The sequence below is a fragment of the Triticum aestivum genome, chromosome 3A (assembly GCF_018294505.1).
Source record: "Triticum aestivum cultivar Chinese Spring chromosome 3A, IWGSC CS RefSeq v2.1, whole genome shotgun sequence".
Classification (NCBI taxonomy): Eukaryota; Viridiplantae; Streptophyta; class Magnoliopsida; order Poales; family Poaceae; genus Triticum; species Triticum aestivum.
Genome location: NC_057800.1, coordinates 170723385 through 170740922, shown reverse-complemented (window position 1 = coordinate 170740922; position 17538 = coordinate 170723385). Strand labels below are relative to the sequence as shown.

The 17538-nt window shown below is 43.8% G+C and overlaps 1 protein-coding gene across 1 annotated transcript; it reads right to left on the bottom strand.

Moving 5' to 3' along the window:
* Positions 1 to 14245: 14245 nt before the first annotated feature.
* Positions 14246 to 17273, bottom strand: LOC123060840 (probable protein ABIL3). The gene is made up of 9 exons (XM_044483696.1): positions 16816 to 17273; positions 15916 to 15998; positions 15660 to 15810; positions 15359 to 15458; positions 15179 to 15274; positions 15063 to 15099; positions 14815 to 14936; positions 14620 to 14714; positions 14246 to 14512 (listed from the first exon to the last, which is right to left on the bottom strand). Exons 1-9 carry the CDS (start codon positions 16930 to 16932, stop codon positions 14360 to 14362), a joined length of 954 nt encoding a protein of 317 aa, XP_044339631.1. The 5' UTR covers positions 16933 to 17273; the 3' UTR covers positions 14246 to 14359.
* Positions 17274 to 17538: the final 265 nt, after the last annotated feature.

The following is a 17538-nucleotide window of genomic DNA, read 5'->3' as shown; positions in this document are numbered from 1 at the left end:
CCGATAACTCGGTTACAAACCATGATCATCTCATACAATAAAATTTAGTATCATGTCTTGACCATATCACATCACAACATGCCCTGCAAAAACAAGTTAGACGTCCTCTACTTTGTTGTTGCAAGTTTTACATGGCTGCTACGGGCTTAAGCAAGAACCAATCTTACCTACGCATCAAAACCACAATGATAGTTTGTCAAGTTGGTGCAGTTTTAACCTTCGCAAGGACCGGGCGTAGCCGCACTCGGTTCAACTAAAGTTGGAGAAACTGACACCCGCTGGCCACCTTTGTGCAAAGCACGTCGGGAGAACCGGTCTCGCGTAAGCGTATGCGTAATGTCGGTCCGGGCCGCTTCGTCCAACAATACCGCCGAACCAAAGTATGACATGCTGGTAAGCAGTATGACTTATATCGCCCACAACTCACTTGTGTTCTACTCGTGCATATAACATCAACACATAAAACCTAGGCTCTGATACCACTGTTGGGGAACGTAGTAATTTCAAAAAATTTCCTACACACACGCAAGATCATGGTGATGCATAGCAATGAGAGGGGAGAGTGTAGTCTACGTACCCTCGTAGACCGATAGCGGAAGCGTTATGACAACGCGGTTGATGTAGTCGTACGTCTTCACGGCCCGACCGATCAAGCACCAAAACTACAGCACCTCCGAGTTTTAGCACACGTTAAGCTCGATGACGATCCCCGGACTCCGATCCAGCAAAGTGTCGGGGAAGAGTTCCGTCAGCACAACGGCGTGGAGATGATCTTGATGTTCTACCGTCGCAGGGCTTCGCCTAAGCACCGCTACAATATTATCGAGGATTATGGTGGAAGGAGGCACCACACACGGCTAAGAAAACGATCATGTGGATCAACTTGTGTGTCTATGGGGTGCCCCCTGCCCCCGTATATAAAGGAGCAAGGGGAGGAGGCCGGCCGGCCCTATAGGCACGCCAAGGAGGATTCCTCCTCCTAGTAGGAGTAGGACTCCTACTAGGAGGGGGAAGGAAGTGGGGAGGGAGAAGGAAAGAGGGGACGCCGCCCCCCCTCTCCTAGTCCAATTCGGACCAAGGGGGGAGGAGGCGTGCGGCCCACCCTGGCTGCCCTTCTCTCTCTCTCCACTAAGGCCCATATGGCCCATTACTTCTCCCGGGGGTGGTGGGGGGGGGGGTTCCGGTAACCCTCCGGTACTCCGGTTTTCTCCAAATTCACCCGAAACACTTCCGGTGTCCGAATATAGCCGTACAATATATCAATCTTTATGTCTGGACCATTTTGAGACTCCTCGTTATGTCCGTGATCACATCCGGGACTCCGAACTAGCTTCGGTACATCAAAACTCATAAACTCATAATATAACTGTCATCGAAACCTTAAGCGTGCGGACCCTACGGGTTTGAGAACAATGTAGAGATGACCGAGACATGTCTCCGGTCAATAACCAATAGCGGAACCTGGATGCTCATATTGGCTCCCACATATTCTACGAAGATCTTTATCGGTCAGACCGCATAACAACATACGTTGTTCCCTTTGTCATCTGTATGTTACTTGCCCGAGATTCGATCGTCGGTATCTCAGTACCTAGTTCAATCTCGTTACCGGCAAGTCTCTTTACTCGTTTCCTAATACATCATCTCGCAACTAACTCATTAGTTGCAATGCTTGCAAGGCTTATGTGATGTGTATTACCGAGAGGGCCCAGAGATACCTCTCCGACAATCGGAGTGACAAATCCTTATCTCGAAATACGCCAACCCAACATTTACCTTTGGAGACACCTGTAGAGCTCCTTTATAATCACCCATTTACGTTGTGACGTTTGGTAGCACACAAAGTGTTCCTCCGGTAAACGGGAGTTGCATAATCTCATAGTCATAGGAACATGTATAAGTCATGAAGAAAGCAATAGCAACATACTAAATGATCGAGTGCTAAGCTAACGGAATGGGTCAAGTCAATCACATCATTCTCCTAATGATGTGATCCCGTTAATCAAATGACAACACATGTCTATGGTTAGGAAACATAACCATCTTTGATTAATGAGCTAGTCAAGTAGAGGCATACTAGTGACGTTTAGTTTGTCTATGTATTCACACAAGTATTATGTTTCCGGATAATACAATTCTAGCATGAATAATAAACATTTATCATGATATAAGGAAATAAAATAATAACATTATTATTGCCTCTAGGGCATATTTCCTTCAAGTTTCGCCAGCACGACAGCGTGGTGACGATGATGACGTTCTACCGACGCAGGGCTTCGCCTAAGCACCGCTACAGTATTATTGAGGTGGACTATGGTGGAGGGGGGCACCGCACACGGCTAAAAGATCAAATGATCAATTGTTGTGTCTCTAGGGTGCCCCCTGCCCCTGTATATAAAGGAGCAAGGGGGTGCGGCCGGCCAGGAGAGGGGGCGCACCAGGAGGAGTCCTACTCCCACCGGGAGTAGGACTCCCTCCCTTTTCCTAGTTGGATTAGGACTTGGGGGGGGGGGAAGAGGTGGAGGAGAAGAAGGAAAGGGGGGCGCCGCCCCCTCTCCTTGTCCTATTCGGACTAGGGGGGCCTTGCCCTGGCCACCCCTCCTCTCTTCCACTAAGGCCCACTATGGCCCATTAACTTCCCGGGGGGTTCCGGTAACCTCTCGGTACTCCGGTAAAATCCTGATTTCACCCGGAACACTTCCGATATCCAAACATAGGCTTCCAATATATCAATCTTCATGTCTCGACCATTTGGAGACACCTCGTCATTTCCGTGATCACATCCGGGACTCCGAGCAACCTTCGGTACATCAAAACATATAAACTCATAATATAACTGTCATGGAAACGTTAAGCGTGCGGACCCTACGGGTTCGAGAACTATGTAGACATGACTGAGACACGTCTCCGGTCAATAACCAATAGCGGAACCTGGATGCTCATATTGGCTCCCACATATTCTACGAAGTTCTTTTTCGGTCAGACTGCATAACAACATAAGTTGTTCCCTTTGTCATCGGTATGTTACTTGCCCGAGATTCGATCGTCGGTATCTCAATACCTAGTTCAATCTCGTTACTGGCAAGTCTCTTTACTCGTTCCGTAATACATCATCCTGCAACTAACCCATTAGTTGCAATTCTTGCAAGGCTTAAAGTGATGTGCATTACCGAGAGGGCCCAGAGATACCTCTTCGACAATCGGAGTGACAAATCCTAATCTCGAAATACGCCAACCCAACAAGTACCTTCGGAGACACCTATAGAGCACCTTTACAATCACCCAGTTACGTTGTGACGTTTGGTAGCACACAAAGTGTTCCTCCGGTAAACGGGAGTTGCATAATCTCATAGTCATAGGAACATGTATAAGTCATGAAGAAAGCAATAGCAACATACTAAACGATCGAGTGCTAAGCTAACGGAATGGGTCAAGTCAATCACATCATTCTCCTAATGATGGGATCCCGTTAATCAAATGACAACCCATGTCAATGGCTAGGAAACTTAACCATCTTTGATCAATGAGCTAGTCAAGTAGAGGCATACTAGTGACACTCTATTTGTCTATGTATTCACACATGTATTATGTTTCCGGTTAATACAATTCTAGCATGAATAATAAACATTTATCATGATATAAGGAAATAAATAATAACTTTATTATTGCCTCTAGGGCATATTTCCTTCAAGATATTATTCATATAAATAGAACAACCATTATTCTTAGATTTAAATGAATAACCGTCTCGCATCAAATAAGATCCAGATATAATGTTCATGCTTAACACTGGCGCCAAATAACAATTATTCAGGTCTAAAAGTAATCTTGAAGGTAGATGTAGAGGTAGCATGCCGACGGCGATCACATCGACTTTGGAACCATTTCCCACGCGCATCGTCACCTCGTCCTTAGCTAATCTTCGCTTAGTCTATAGCCCGTGTTTCGAGTTGCAAATATTAGCAACAAAACCAGTATCACATACCCAGGCACTACTGCGATCATTAGTAAGGTACACATCAGTAACATATATATCAAATATACCTTTCACTTTGCCATCCTTCTTCTCCGCCAAATACTTGGGGCAGTTCTTCTTCCAGGGACCAGTCCCTTTGTAGTAGAAGCACTCAGTCTGAGGCTTAGGTCCAGACTTGGGCTTTTTCACTTGAGCAGCAACTTGCTTGCCATTCTTTTTGAAGTTCCCCTTCTTCCCTTGACCCTTTTTCTTGAACTGGTGGTCTTGTTGACCATCAACACTTGATTCTCCTTCTTGATTTCTACCTCCGCAGCCTTTAGCATCGCGAAGAGCTCGGGAATTGTCTTATCCATCCCTTGCATATTATAGTTCATCACGAAGCTCTTGTAGCTTGGTGGCAGTGATTGAAGAACTCTGTCAATGACACTATCAACTGGAAGATTAACTCCCACCTGAGTCATGCGATTGTGGTTCCCAGACATTCTGAGTATATGCTCACTGACAAAACTATTCTCCTCCATTTTGCAGCTATAGAACTTATTGGAGACTTCATATCTCTCAATCCGGGCATTTGCTTGAAATATTAACTTCAACTCCTGGAATATCTCATATGCTCCATGACATTTAAAACGTCATTGAAGTCCTGGTTCTAAGCCATAAAGCATGGCACACTGAACTATCGAGTAGTCATCAGCTTTGCTCTGCCAGATGTTCATAACATCTGGCGTTGCTCCTGCAGCGGGTTTGGCACCTAGCGGTGCTTCCAAGACGTAATTCTTCTGTGCAATAATGAGGATAATCCTCAAGTTACGGACCCAGTCTGTGTACTTGCTACCATCATCTTTCAACTTTGTTTTCTCTAGGAACGCATTAAAATTCAATGGAACAACAACACGGGCCATATATCTACAACAACATAGACATGCAAAATACTATCAGGTACTAAGTTCATGATAAATTAAAGTTCAATTAATCATATTACTTAAAAACTCCCACTTATATAGACATCTCTCTAATCATCTAAGTGATCACGTGATCCATATCAACTAAACCATGTCCGATCATCACGTGAGATGGAGTAGTTTTCAATGGTGAACATCACTATGTTGATCATATCCACTATATGATTCACGCTCAACCTTTCGGTCTCAGTGTTCCGAGGCCATATCTGCATATGCTAGGCTCGTCAAGTTTAACCCGAGTATTCTGCTTGTGCAAAACTGGCTTGCACCCGTTGTATGTGAACGTTGAGCTTATCACACCCGATGATCACGTGGTGTCTCGGCACGACGAACTGCAGCAACGATGCATACTCAGGGAGAACACTTATACCTTAAAATTTAGTGAGAGATCATCTTATAATGCTACCGCCGTACTAAGCAAAATAAGATGCATAAAGGATAAACATCACATGAAATCAATATAAGTGATATGATATGGCCATCATCATCTTGTGCCTTTGATCTCCATCTCCAAAGCACCGTCATGATCACCATCGTCACCGGCTTGACACCTTGATCTCCATCGTAGCATCGTTGTCGTCTCGCCAACTATTGCTTCTACGACTATCGCTACCGCTTAGTGATAAAGTAAAGCAATTACATGGCGATTGCATTTCATACAATAAAGCGACAACCATATGGCTCCTGCTAGTTGCCGATAACTGTGTTACAAAACATGATCATCTCATACACCAATTTATATAATCACGTCTTGACCATATCACATCACACATGCCCTGCAAAAACAAGTTAGACATCCTCTACTTTGTTGTTGCAAGTTTTACGTGGCTGCTACGGGCTTAGCACGAATCGTTCTTACCTATGCATAAAAAAACACAATGCGGTATAGTGATTGCTTTTTGATCTTCAGAAAGAACCATGTTCATTGAATCCGATTCAACTAAAGTTCGAGAAACAGACACCCACTAGCCACTTGTGTGCGAAGCACATCGGTAGAACCAGTCTCGCATAAGCGTACGCGTAATGTCGGTCTGAGCCGCTTCATCCAACAATACCGCTGAATCAAGAATCAACTAGTGACGGAAAGAAATATGTATATACCCACCCCCACAACTCCTTTGTGTTCTACTCGTGCATATAACATCTACGCATAGACCTGGCTCGGATGCCACTGTTGGGGAACGCAGTATTTCAAAAAAATTCCTAAGATCACCCAAGATCTATCTAGGAGATGCATAGCAACGAGAGGGGGAGAGTATGTCTACGTACCCTCGTAGACCGAAAATGGAAGCATTATGAGACGCGGTTGATGTAGTCGAACGTCTTCGCGATCCAACCGATCAAGTACCGAACGTACGGCACCTCCGTGATCTGCACACGTTCAGCTCAGTGACGCCCCTCGTACTCTTGATCCATATGAGGCCAAGGGAGAGTTTCGTCAGCACGACAATGTGATGACAACGATGATGAAGTTACCGATGCAGGGCTTCGCCTAAGCACTACAACGATATGACCGAGGTGGAAATCTGTGGAGGGGGGCACCGCACACGGCTAAACAATCAACTTGTGTGTCTACGGGGTGCCCCTCCCCCGTATATAAAGGAGTGGAGGAGGGGAGGGCCGACCCTCTCTATGGCGCGGCCCAAGGGGGGAGGTCCTACCCCCAGTAGGAGTAGGTTTCCCCCCTTCCTAGTAGGAGTAGGAGAAGAAGGAAGAGGGAGAGAGTGGGAAGGAAAGGGGGGTCGGCCCCCCACCCAATTCGGATTGGGCTTGGGGAGGGAGCGCCCTCCACCTGGCGCCTCCTCCTCTCTCCCACTAAGGCCCAATAAGGCCCATTGACTCCCCCGGGGGTTCCGGTAACCCCCCGGTACTCCGGTAAATGCCCGAACTCATCCAGAACCATTCCGATGTCCAAACATAGCCTTCCAATATATCGATCGTTATGTCTCAACCATTTCGAGACTCCTCGCCATGTCCGTGATCACATCCGGGACTCCGAACTACCTTCGATACATCAAAACACATAAACTCATAATACCGATCGTCATCGAATGTTAAGCGTGCGGACCCTACGGGTTCGAGAACTATGTAGACATGACAGGGACTCATCCCCAGTCAATAACCAATAGCGGAACCTGGATGCTCATATTGGTTCCTATATATTCTATGAAGATCTTTATCGGTCAAACCGCATAACAACATACGTTTTCTCTTTGTCATCGGTATGTTACTTGCCCGAGATTCGATCGTTGGTATATGAATACCTAGTCCAATCTCGTTACCGGCAAGTCTCTTTACTCGCTCTGTAATGCATCATCCCGCAACTAACTCATTAGTCACATTGCTTGCAAGGCTTATAATGATGTGCATTACCGAGAGGGCCCAAAGATACCTCTCTGATACATGGAGTGACAAATCCTAATCTTGATCTATGCCAACTCAACAAACACCATCGGAGACACATGTAGATCATCTTTATATTCACCCAGTTACGTTGTGATGTTTGATAGCACACTAAGTGTTCCTCCGGTATTCGGGAGTTGCATAATCTCATAGTCGTAGGAACATGTATAAGTTATGGAGAAAGCAATAGCAATAAACTAAATGATCATAGTGCTAAGCTAACGGATGGGTCAAGTCAATCACATCATTCTCTAATGATGTGATCCCGTTCATCAAATGACAACTCATGTCTATGGTTAGGAAACTTAACCATCTTTGATTAACGAGCTAGTCAAGTAGAGGCATACTAGTGACACTCTGTTTGTCTATATATTCACACATGTACTAAGTTTCCGGTTAATACAATTCTAGCATGATAATAAACATTTATCATGATATAAGAAAATATAAATAACAACTTTATTATTGCCTCTATGGTATATTTCCTTCAGTTGCGCCGACGAACAGCGCCCTACAGGGGTTTGCAGCTCGGCGCCCACAAGGTGTTTAACAAAACGCTTGCAAGGTATATATTGTTTCTAACTTCATTTTTGTAGATGAACTTGGAGCATGTTGTTTGTAGTGTTAAATTTTAGTTTGAATTCAAATTTGTAGATGAGTTCATCCCACGATTCTTCCGATGAAGAATTTGATCTTCAAGAGGAGGAGGACCTCGCAATGGTCCTAGCTATGCACATCAACAAAAAGCCGAAGCATGATGGGTTTGGTTTTTGGTCGTCAGAAATTGTGGAGGGAAAGGATCGATGCCCACAACAGATTGATGAGGAACTATTTTGAGGAGAATCCCACATACCACGAGTCCTACTTTCGGCGCCGTTTTAGGATGAGCATCGAGCTGTTCAAACACATTGCAGAGAGAGTGGCGAGCCATGATCGATTTTTTTAGCAAAGGAGGAATGCCGCCGGAGAACTCGGGCATATGACCTTTCAAAACGTGATTGCCGCTTTGCGTATGTTGGCATACAGTATTCCGACGGATCTAGTTGATGATCACTTGGCCATATGTGAGAGCCAAGCCATCATGTGTGTCAAGCGCTTCGCGGTTGGAATCCTGCAGCTGTTTGGTCTGAATATTTGAGAGCTCCCAATCCTGAAGACACCGCAAGGCTTTTGGAGATGAATAAAGCTCGTGGGTTCCCAGGTATGCTTGGCTCAATAGATTGTATGCATTGGAGTTGGAAGAATTGTCCTAAGGCATGGCATGGACAATTCCACGGCCAGAAAAAATGTTCCACTATAATCCTTGAAGCGGTGGCCGATCAGAAGACTTGGATTTGGCATGCTTTTTTGGAATGCCAGGATCTTTGAACGACATTAATGTTGTTCAACGGTCACCACTCATGAATAGGATTGCAAATGGTGAACTGTCACCGGAGCAGTTTGTAGCGAATGGCCATACATACAACTATGGCTACTATCTTGTGGATAGCAGCTACCAAAGGTGGCAAATATTTGTGAAGTCGCTGAAAAAACCGGAAGGTAAGAAAAATGTTGATTTCCACAATGCTCAGGCGACGGTTAGGAAAGATGTGGAGAGAGTTTTTGAAATTTTGCAAGCCCAATTTGCTATTGTGAGAGGATCGGCTAGATTTTGGGATCAAAATATCCTTTGATACATCATGAACGCTTGTGTGATCATGCATAACATGATCATCGAGAATGAGCGTGGGTAAGATTTGGAATATTCTTAGTATGAGTTGTTGGGACGTCTCATGCGAGTGCGGTGGAGGGTTGAGAGGGTGGCCCGCTTTGTTGCCTCCTATCATGCCATTTGACGTGCCGAAACGCATGATAAACTTCAGAAGGATCTAGTCGAGGAGCGGTGGGCATGGAATGGGCGACAAAACACATGATGTTGTATGTTTGTTGGACTGTTATTTGTTGTATTGGTCATGAACTATTTGTTGTATTGTAGTTTAATTATTTGTTTGAGTTGTAATAATATTTGAACTATTTTTTGTCAATTTATTTTGTGTGTGTTTGATCCTTTTTGTTTCACATTGAATGCAAAATGTTGTGTGTGCTGGGCGCGCGCTCTATTTTGCCGCGGTACAAATTTTCAGCGCCTGATGAAGCAACTGTGTGGTCCAGCGTGCAAAAAGGCTATTTCGGCGCTGTAAAAAAAATTGTGCGCCGTGCCGTAGCGCATCTGTTGGAGATGCTCTTAGTTTCTTGTGGCTAAATTCCTATATTTAATTAGTTATAGATTGTAATTATGTTTTCATCTAGGTACATGTGCCTAGCATAGTTTCTTTCTAGGGTCATCAAACTTCTCTTTCTCCTCTTAATTAATTTGCCACATCAGATTTTTTGTCTACTTCACAACCTTAGCACATATATAAGATGGAGCACTGAGAAGGGCTTGAGAGAGTGTGGATCATGAAATCAAAGCGTTGGTTTAAATATTTATCGTAGCCGGAGGTTTGCAAACAGGCCCTCAAATGAGGAAAAGCGATTAAAAATGACCAGCTCTTTGCTCTCAAATCAAGATCCTCCATAGAAGAGGAATCCGACACGAAGGAATACCATCTTCACATAGGGTGTGGCGGAGCGGCACATATATTCTCATTTGTCATGGCCAAGTCTGGGGCGACTTAGTCATTCACGGCCATCGGATCAAGGGTGAAAGGACGAGATCCGTCCGGTCACAATTCCAATGTTTTTTTTCTTTGAGATGCACAATTCCAATGTTGGCCACAATAATCATTGTCCTGTGTTACTGTATCAAAGTGATGTTCGTTGTGTTATGTATCATCTCATCTAGATGGTGAGTATTTGATCCAATGGTTGAAAATGAGCAAAGTCCTAATACATTTCCTTTTTATCCCAAAAAGGAATGTCAAAAGCCAGAGCAGAGTCCTTTTGATCCACTTCATGATTTGCAAATTTGTTTGGGGAGGAAAAGGCCTCAAATTGATGTTGAAATTCGCTATACTATGAATACGTGACCATATACACACCCATCTTTGTACAGATATCTCCATCTGTCTCACAAGTTTCGCTAAATTGAGTAAAATTTGAGAATTTCCGCTAAATTGGATAAAAGTTGTCACAAACTTGAAACTAGGGGCTAAAAATTGAACTTCACTCAAATAAAAATAATAATAATAATAATATATATTGTTTTCATAAAGTAAAGAACAAGAAACAGGCTCACCCCTTGTATACTTTGGCTACTTCAGCACAAATGATCGTTCTCAACCAGAGTTAAACTTGATAGCACAGAAGTCAATGGTTTCTTTTACCTCTGCACCATTATACTATGCAGATGTGCCGTGTGGGAACATAGGAATGCATAAATATATAGGGACAATTCCATTTCTGTTCCTAACTGGAACCCACTACTCAAATTTGCCACCAATTTCAATGTGTGCTCAAATTTGCCCCTATGCCGTTAGTTGCCCTTATAGAAATGCCCTTCTGCGTCGTTACCGTCTGGTCAAACAGCTTTGACCATCTCGAAAAAATAGCACAAAAAGTCAAAAAAAATCTAAATTTTTGTGGGATCGAAGGTACTCAGGTTCGCAAGGTGCGTGCAAATTTTCATGTTGTCTGGACATTCTAGGAGCTCATGGCGAAGGAAAAACAGTAAATATGTACGCGTGTGAACCATAAATTCAAAAAAATAGCAAAAAAAATCAAAAAAATATGAATTCTTTTGGCATCCAAGATGCTTAGGTGTGGAAGGTGTGTGCAATTTTTTTTGTGTTTGGACATTGTAGGAGCTCGTGGAGAAAAAAAACAAAATTTGTCTCAGAAAAAAACTTGTAAAAATACACTATTTTGGTTTTTTTTGCGAGAGCTCCTCGCATGTCATTTGATAACAAAATTTTGCACACGCCTTGTGCCCCCGAGCATCTTGGATGCCAAAAAATTTCATATGTTTTTGAATTTTCTTGCTATTTTTTTGAATTTACTATTCAAAGATGTACAGATTTATTGTTTTCCTTTGCCACGAGCTCCTGATATGTCTAAATAGCACGAAAATTTGCACGCGCCTTGCGCACATGAGTAGCTTCAATCCCACAAAATTTCAGGTTTTTTTGATTTTTTTACTATTTTTTCGAGATGGTCAAAGTTGTTTGACCGGACGGTAACGGCGCAGAAGGGCATTTCTATAAGGGCAACTAACGGCAGAGGGGCAAATTTGAGCACACATTGAAATTAGGGGCAAATTTAAGTAGTGGGTTCCAGTTAGAGGCAGAAATGTAATTGTCCCAAATATATAACCTTGAATAGTCCTATGAACATGACGTGAATTTCATTGATTTTGTTAGTTGGTTATATTTAACTAGTTGTACTTTGGCCAGGTTGTCTCCCCCTGATCTTTTTGGTTTTCAGTTGCTGAGGGAGTCAAATATGAATTATAAAAATTGATGAATATGACAGAATGCATATTTATCTTAAGATTTTATTGTCACACTACTAAATTGATAACCGGATAATTCCAAAAGATATGTATAAATCCAATAGATACTGGTCAATCCATATGCTCCACAAATATTAGGAAGAAAGAAACCGGGGGAGGCAGCTGATGATTGGCCTCAACCACTAACTTTGCCAAGAAAAAGTATTGCTGTTGCTTTCTCTGATTGTCTTAATAGGTCGATAGTTCTCCTTCAGAAGTTTCAGCGTAGTTTATACGTTCATATCGATGCGGTCTATTCCGTGCTCGATCAGGATCATGCATGATAATATCGCTTCAGTGGACTGGATAAAGATATCTAGCGTGTTTGTCTAGTTTATAAAATAGACTGTTACTTTGCAGGCGCGGGAGATGAAATTGCGGTGACTGTTCGAGGTGTGAATTCGTTTTGTTACGCAATATGGTCTGCGTGCGTGATATACTGATACTATACATGTGTGGATGTTAACAAGATTTTTTTTTAGAATATGAACGAGAAGTTAATATACTGCGCCACTGTTCTTTCCCTATAGCGGTTCAGAAAGATGACACCACATAGAAGGTTTTTTTTTTCTTGAGAAAAAGGGTGTGCTAACAGAGTTCCTTTTTTGTGAAGAAACTGCATCATTGCGAATTTGTGATAGACTAGCATTACATAGGCTAGGCCCAACATAAAGAGGTGCAGATTTCCGCCCATATATAGGTTAGACTAAGAACCAGCATGCCTGATGGGCTCAGTAAGGCCTGTGGACCCGGTTGTAAACTGAGAGGAGAGTGGTCACCATGGAACACACATGGCCCAAGTGAGTACACCTTTTTGCTAACAGGAGCCCACAGGTCCCAGCTGTGGCTTAATGTCCTCAATTTAGAGAACACAAGCCTTGCATCTTGAAAAGGAGGATGATCTAAGCAATCTCGCCCCATTTTGGACCACAGTCCGTTAGATGGATTTGGCTTAAATATCTACTAAAGTTTTGAATCAAAGGATTTTCATATGATTTTTGAAGGGCTAGAATCCTTAGAATTTTTTTTCTATATTGGTCATTTGATTCATAGGATTTTCCATACATTTCATAGGAAATCTAGTATCAACTCAAACATTTTTTTTACTATTCCTTTGCTTTTTCCTGTGGCATCAAACACTATCTGTATATCAGGATTCAAATGAGCATGCCACTCTCATCCTGTATTTTTTTTCTATTCCTATGTTTTAAGAATCCTGTGAATCGAAGAGGGCCTACTCAAGATGAAAATGGAAGGTGAAATGGACCAGGGTAAAATGCCCTCGAAAGGAGAACACACAATGAGCAAAGGTTGGCTGACATTGGTATCCCTAACCCATCAGTGTTGAAGTCACAAACTTGACATTGGTGCTCATAGTTTCGTGGATTTATTTCAGACCTATCGGCGATGTGGGTTTAGTGGGAGGAGACGTTCCCGTCGACTACAAAAGTGTCTGTGACGACTTTGTCAATCTCAAAATGATGTGCCGACTCAGTCTCTTGAAGATGCTCATAGGAGTAGGATGTACGTTCATGCGTTCATAGGGATGAGTACATGTGTGTATGCATGAGTGTTTGCGATTTGTACTGTGCTAAAAAAATTTGGCTGGAAAGTTAGCTGACACGCAAACCAACATGGTTCCCTAAAACAAGACATCGCATCGTGTGGAACCTAACGATATGATCGCACGGAAGGGAAAGAAGAAGAAAATAAGGGGCTAGTGGGCTCGGAGAAGTGTTCCCTACTCTGTTGGAGCTGGGCAGTGGGTCACTGGGATGCGCACAGCGACCTAGCAGGTGTCCATGTTGGGATTACTGTATGCATACAGCTCTATTTCTCTTAGTACTCCCTCTATAAAATAATATAAGAACGTTTAGATCACTAAGTAGTGATCTAAGTGCTTTTATATTAGTTTACAGAGACAGTATTTTACAAACAGAAGATTACAGTGGATCTACTCCCCCTTCCTAAATATAAGTCTTTTTAAAGATTTCAATACAAACTACATACCAATGTATATAAACCTACTTTAGAGTGTATATTCACTCATTTCATTTCGTATGTAGTCAGTTATTGGAATGTCTAAAAAAGCCTTATACTCCGTATTTAGGAACGGAGGAAGTATTAGTTTAGGGACATCGTCATTTGTCGTCATCCATGCCCACTGTGCTACCACTGACAGAGGCCACAAAACCAGCCCAAACAGTTCTGCTCGACAAGATCGCCAACAGCGCAAACAGAGGAAAATGACACTGGAAGGACCACCATGTATTTGGTATCAAGATCTAGGCCACAGAAACGGGAAATGGATGTAGGTGATGGTATGGTACTGAAGCTGCTCTGTATTTGGTTGCTTCATCCGTCATGCGCTTGCGCAACGCCATGAGCACCACTGGTGGTGTTTCTGTCTGCATTGTATCTATAAACACATGGAAATGACACACAAGCTATATGTATGAAGGAATGAGATTTGGTCTGAGATCTCGAACATCATATGTATGAAGGAACGAGATTGGTCAACAAGGAACAAGGTCTAAGACATTTCAGCGATCAGTACTCGTCCAAGTAATTGTAGAGCGACTCGTCATTCCTCCACCGGCGTCTTGTGAGCAGCGACTTGAGGAAGCCCCTGCCTTTGCTTGATCTTTTCTCCCGCTCTTTCTGGTGTTCATAGTCGGACTGCACCTGCATCGAGGTTTGTCTCTGCAAGGGGTTATCACGTCAGAAACTAGAGAGAAGAAAAACTGGCTTCGGGATAATACACTGTTAAACAGAAAGAAAGCAACAATGCTGGGTTCTGGTTAACATACAAAATGCTTTGGATCCAGAGGTGGTCTTCTTGCAACTGTAGCAGATCGCGCCAGGGGAATGGGAATAGTTGGTATTGGCGAACCTGCTCTTGTTTCTGTGAAGCAATGTCCGGTTAAGTTCTCTTCAGCAGAAGCTGCGCATTCAAAGAATGCAGCACTTGCTTGTTCAAATGTGAGGTCAGAATACTATTATACCTTTCGGATTCAAGTTCACGACTTGGGGTGATGGTGATTTAGCTCGCGCTTTTCGAGACGGCGACATGGATCGTGATCGATGATGTGTTTCACGAACTGCTGGAGACCGTGAACGGACACTCCTGCAACAGAACATGTTTTAATAAGCCTGTATTATGTCTATTTTGACAAAGAACAGTCAAGGGCTCTTATGAACACTTTGATCCACAATAACACGCAAACCACAGTCCTGAGAGTTGTCTGCCTACCTCATCGTTGTCTGCCTACTAACTGGAGTGGACATGGCTGAAAGATAAACCATTAAAAAAATCAATGACACAGCAATCTCTAGAGAACTCAGAACTCAGAAATTCAGTGAACTTACTAGACTGAGACTTGCGCATTTTGCGACCCGTATGTTGCCTGCTGTACCGTGTGGGCTCTGAAACTGGATGGATAGCGGATTCCACTATATCTACGCCTATACAACGGAACAACAATTATCTATACAGCACAAGGAGGTTATTATGTAAAGCACTAGAAACAAAATAGGCAGTGAATTTGCCTGGTAATATGTAACGCCTGTGGTACTGCGGCGCCCTGATAAGAAGAGACTGTTGAGATCTTCCCTCCTGGTCAATTGCCTGCCGGCAAATCTTTACCCTCTACAACCATGTGAAATAATGTTGCCACATTTAGGACTTGTGCGACATATTAACCAAGTTATCTGTGCGGAATGCCATAGACTCAAATGGGGGCATAGATGGCAGCATTTACATTTGTTCAATTATATGAAGTTAGAGAACATAGACAGAAAGAGGATTTACAAAAAAGTTTTCCCTTCATTCAGCATTCAATTACAATACCTGTTCAACCGACGATACTCGAAATTCTGTTTCATTAACCTCGTCAGCCTTTTCATTGACGAGATTATCCACCTTGTACGACACAAAGCCAAGATGGTCAACCGTGCTAACGAGTGCCTCAACTGCGTAGTCTTTTAAACTCGTCACCACCCTACAGAAGACAAGTGCAAATGAGATGCAAGATACGAGATAGCCTTCTGTTTAACCAGCATAGTAGACACGGAGCTGAATAATTAAACAAAACAAAAGACCGTACGTAGATCTGTGCGAGTTGTTTGTGTAGAATACTTCAAAATATTCTGCCGCTGAGTATAGCTGCGACCGCAGATTCCTCAAGTCCTGCAAACAAACATAATTTAAGCTCAGCATAGAGGATACTATAAGAAATGCCATATGGGAGGAACATCAATGATTAACTAAGGTGCAGCCATGTGGGGTTTCGTCGTTAACAAGGATCCTAATTTCATTACCTCGAATAGCGACAAATTTGACAAGAGATGACAACAGCACGCTAACGGTTGACATAAACAGACCAATAAGCGTGCCGGCATGCAACTAAGCTACAGTTCAAACTTCAAATGAGCAAAAGTCCACCGTATACGTGAGGCCCTACTACAAACTATGCATGACAACCTCCTTGGGTGCTGCTTATTTGCTAACAGCCTCAGTACCAATGGCCATTCCACTGCGACAAACCGCGCATTTTAAAATCATAATGCGGTAGCGCTTTTGCTCAATTGGGGGAAAGCAAGAGAAAGGTTGGGCCATTACAGGGTAGCGCACCCAATTATGTGAGCAATAGAAGAGTAGACATACAACAACATGGTACGGAAAAAGAAGGACTTAGTAACATAATACTACTAGCAGAAATTATGAGCACACTAAGTTTGGAAAGGTCACTGCAGTGCCTACCCTGTTCGCTTCTCTATCTCTACCAAAATGGGAACAAAATCTTAAGATTGACAGGGACATAGGGGGGCCACAATCAATCGCCGCCCCAAAATTGGACCCACCGCCAGATTTTCCGGCAACGCGGCCGCGCAATCGAGAAATGCAGACCGGTTTCCGCAAGAACATCGCCTAGATCCATGGGAGGGGAAGCATAAGATTGCGCCTCGGAGCCATGTGAAGGGTGAGGCGCAGGGAAACGTAGTACCTTGAGGCTGTCCGAGAAGAGGAGGCCCTCTTGCGAGGACGGCATGTCGTCGCTGGTGGAGGCGGCGTCGAGGTTGTGGGACGAGACGGAGGACGGCGACATTGCGACTGCCTCCATGGCTGAAGCCGCGGCACCAGGCACCCGCCTCCCACCAACCAGCCTAGCGGAAACTAGGCACTTCTCGCCAAGATTCTCCGGTACCGGGCGCACCAAACCCCTCCTCGGCGGACCAAAACCCCCGAGGAGCGCCGAGAAAACAAAAAGGGAGGGCTTTTGAAGAAGAGGCGCCGTGTACTCTCGGGTGGTGGGGGTGGGAGGGGAGTAGCCGGCTCACCTACACGGGAGTTGAGCTGCCAACGGCAAGATCTGGGTCGGGTCCTGGTGGGCTCGGGAGACGCTAGTGATTGGTAGCGACATGAGAGAGGGGAGGGGCCAGGGTAGGGGGGATAGATAGATAGGGGCGAGGGGAAGAAGATGAGTGGGAAAAGAGGCGCTTTGGCTGCTAACTTTTGGGGGGATTTGGTTTTTTGCCCCCCATTACTTTGGACTTTCACTATTTGTCACTCTTTACTTTGTATTTGATCTTTTGCCATCTTTTACTTTACACTTTGATCTTCTGCCCTCTGTCAGATGGGTCCCATGTATAATGACAAACTTGCCCCTCCCGAACAGATTGACCAGAAACAAGGACGAGGAACTCGTTCGTTCGCAACTCATCCCCTC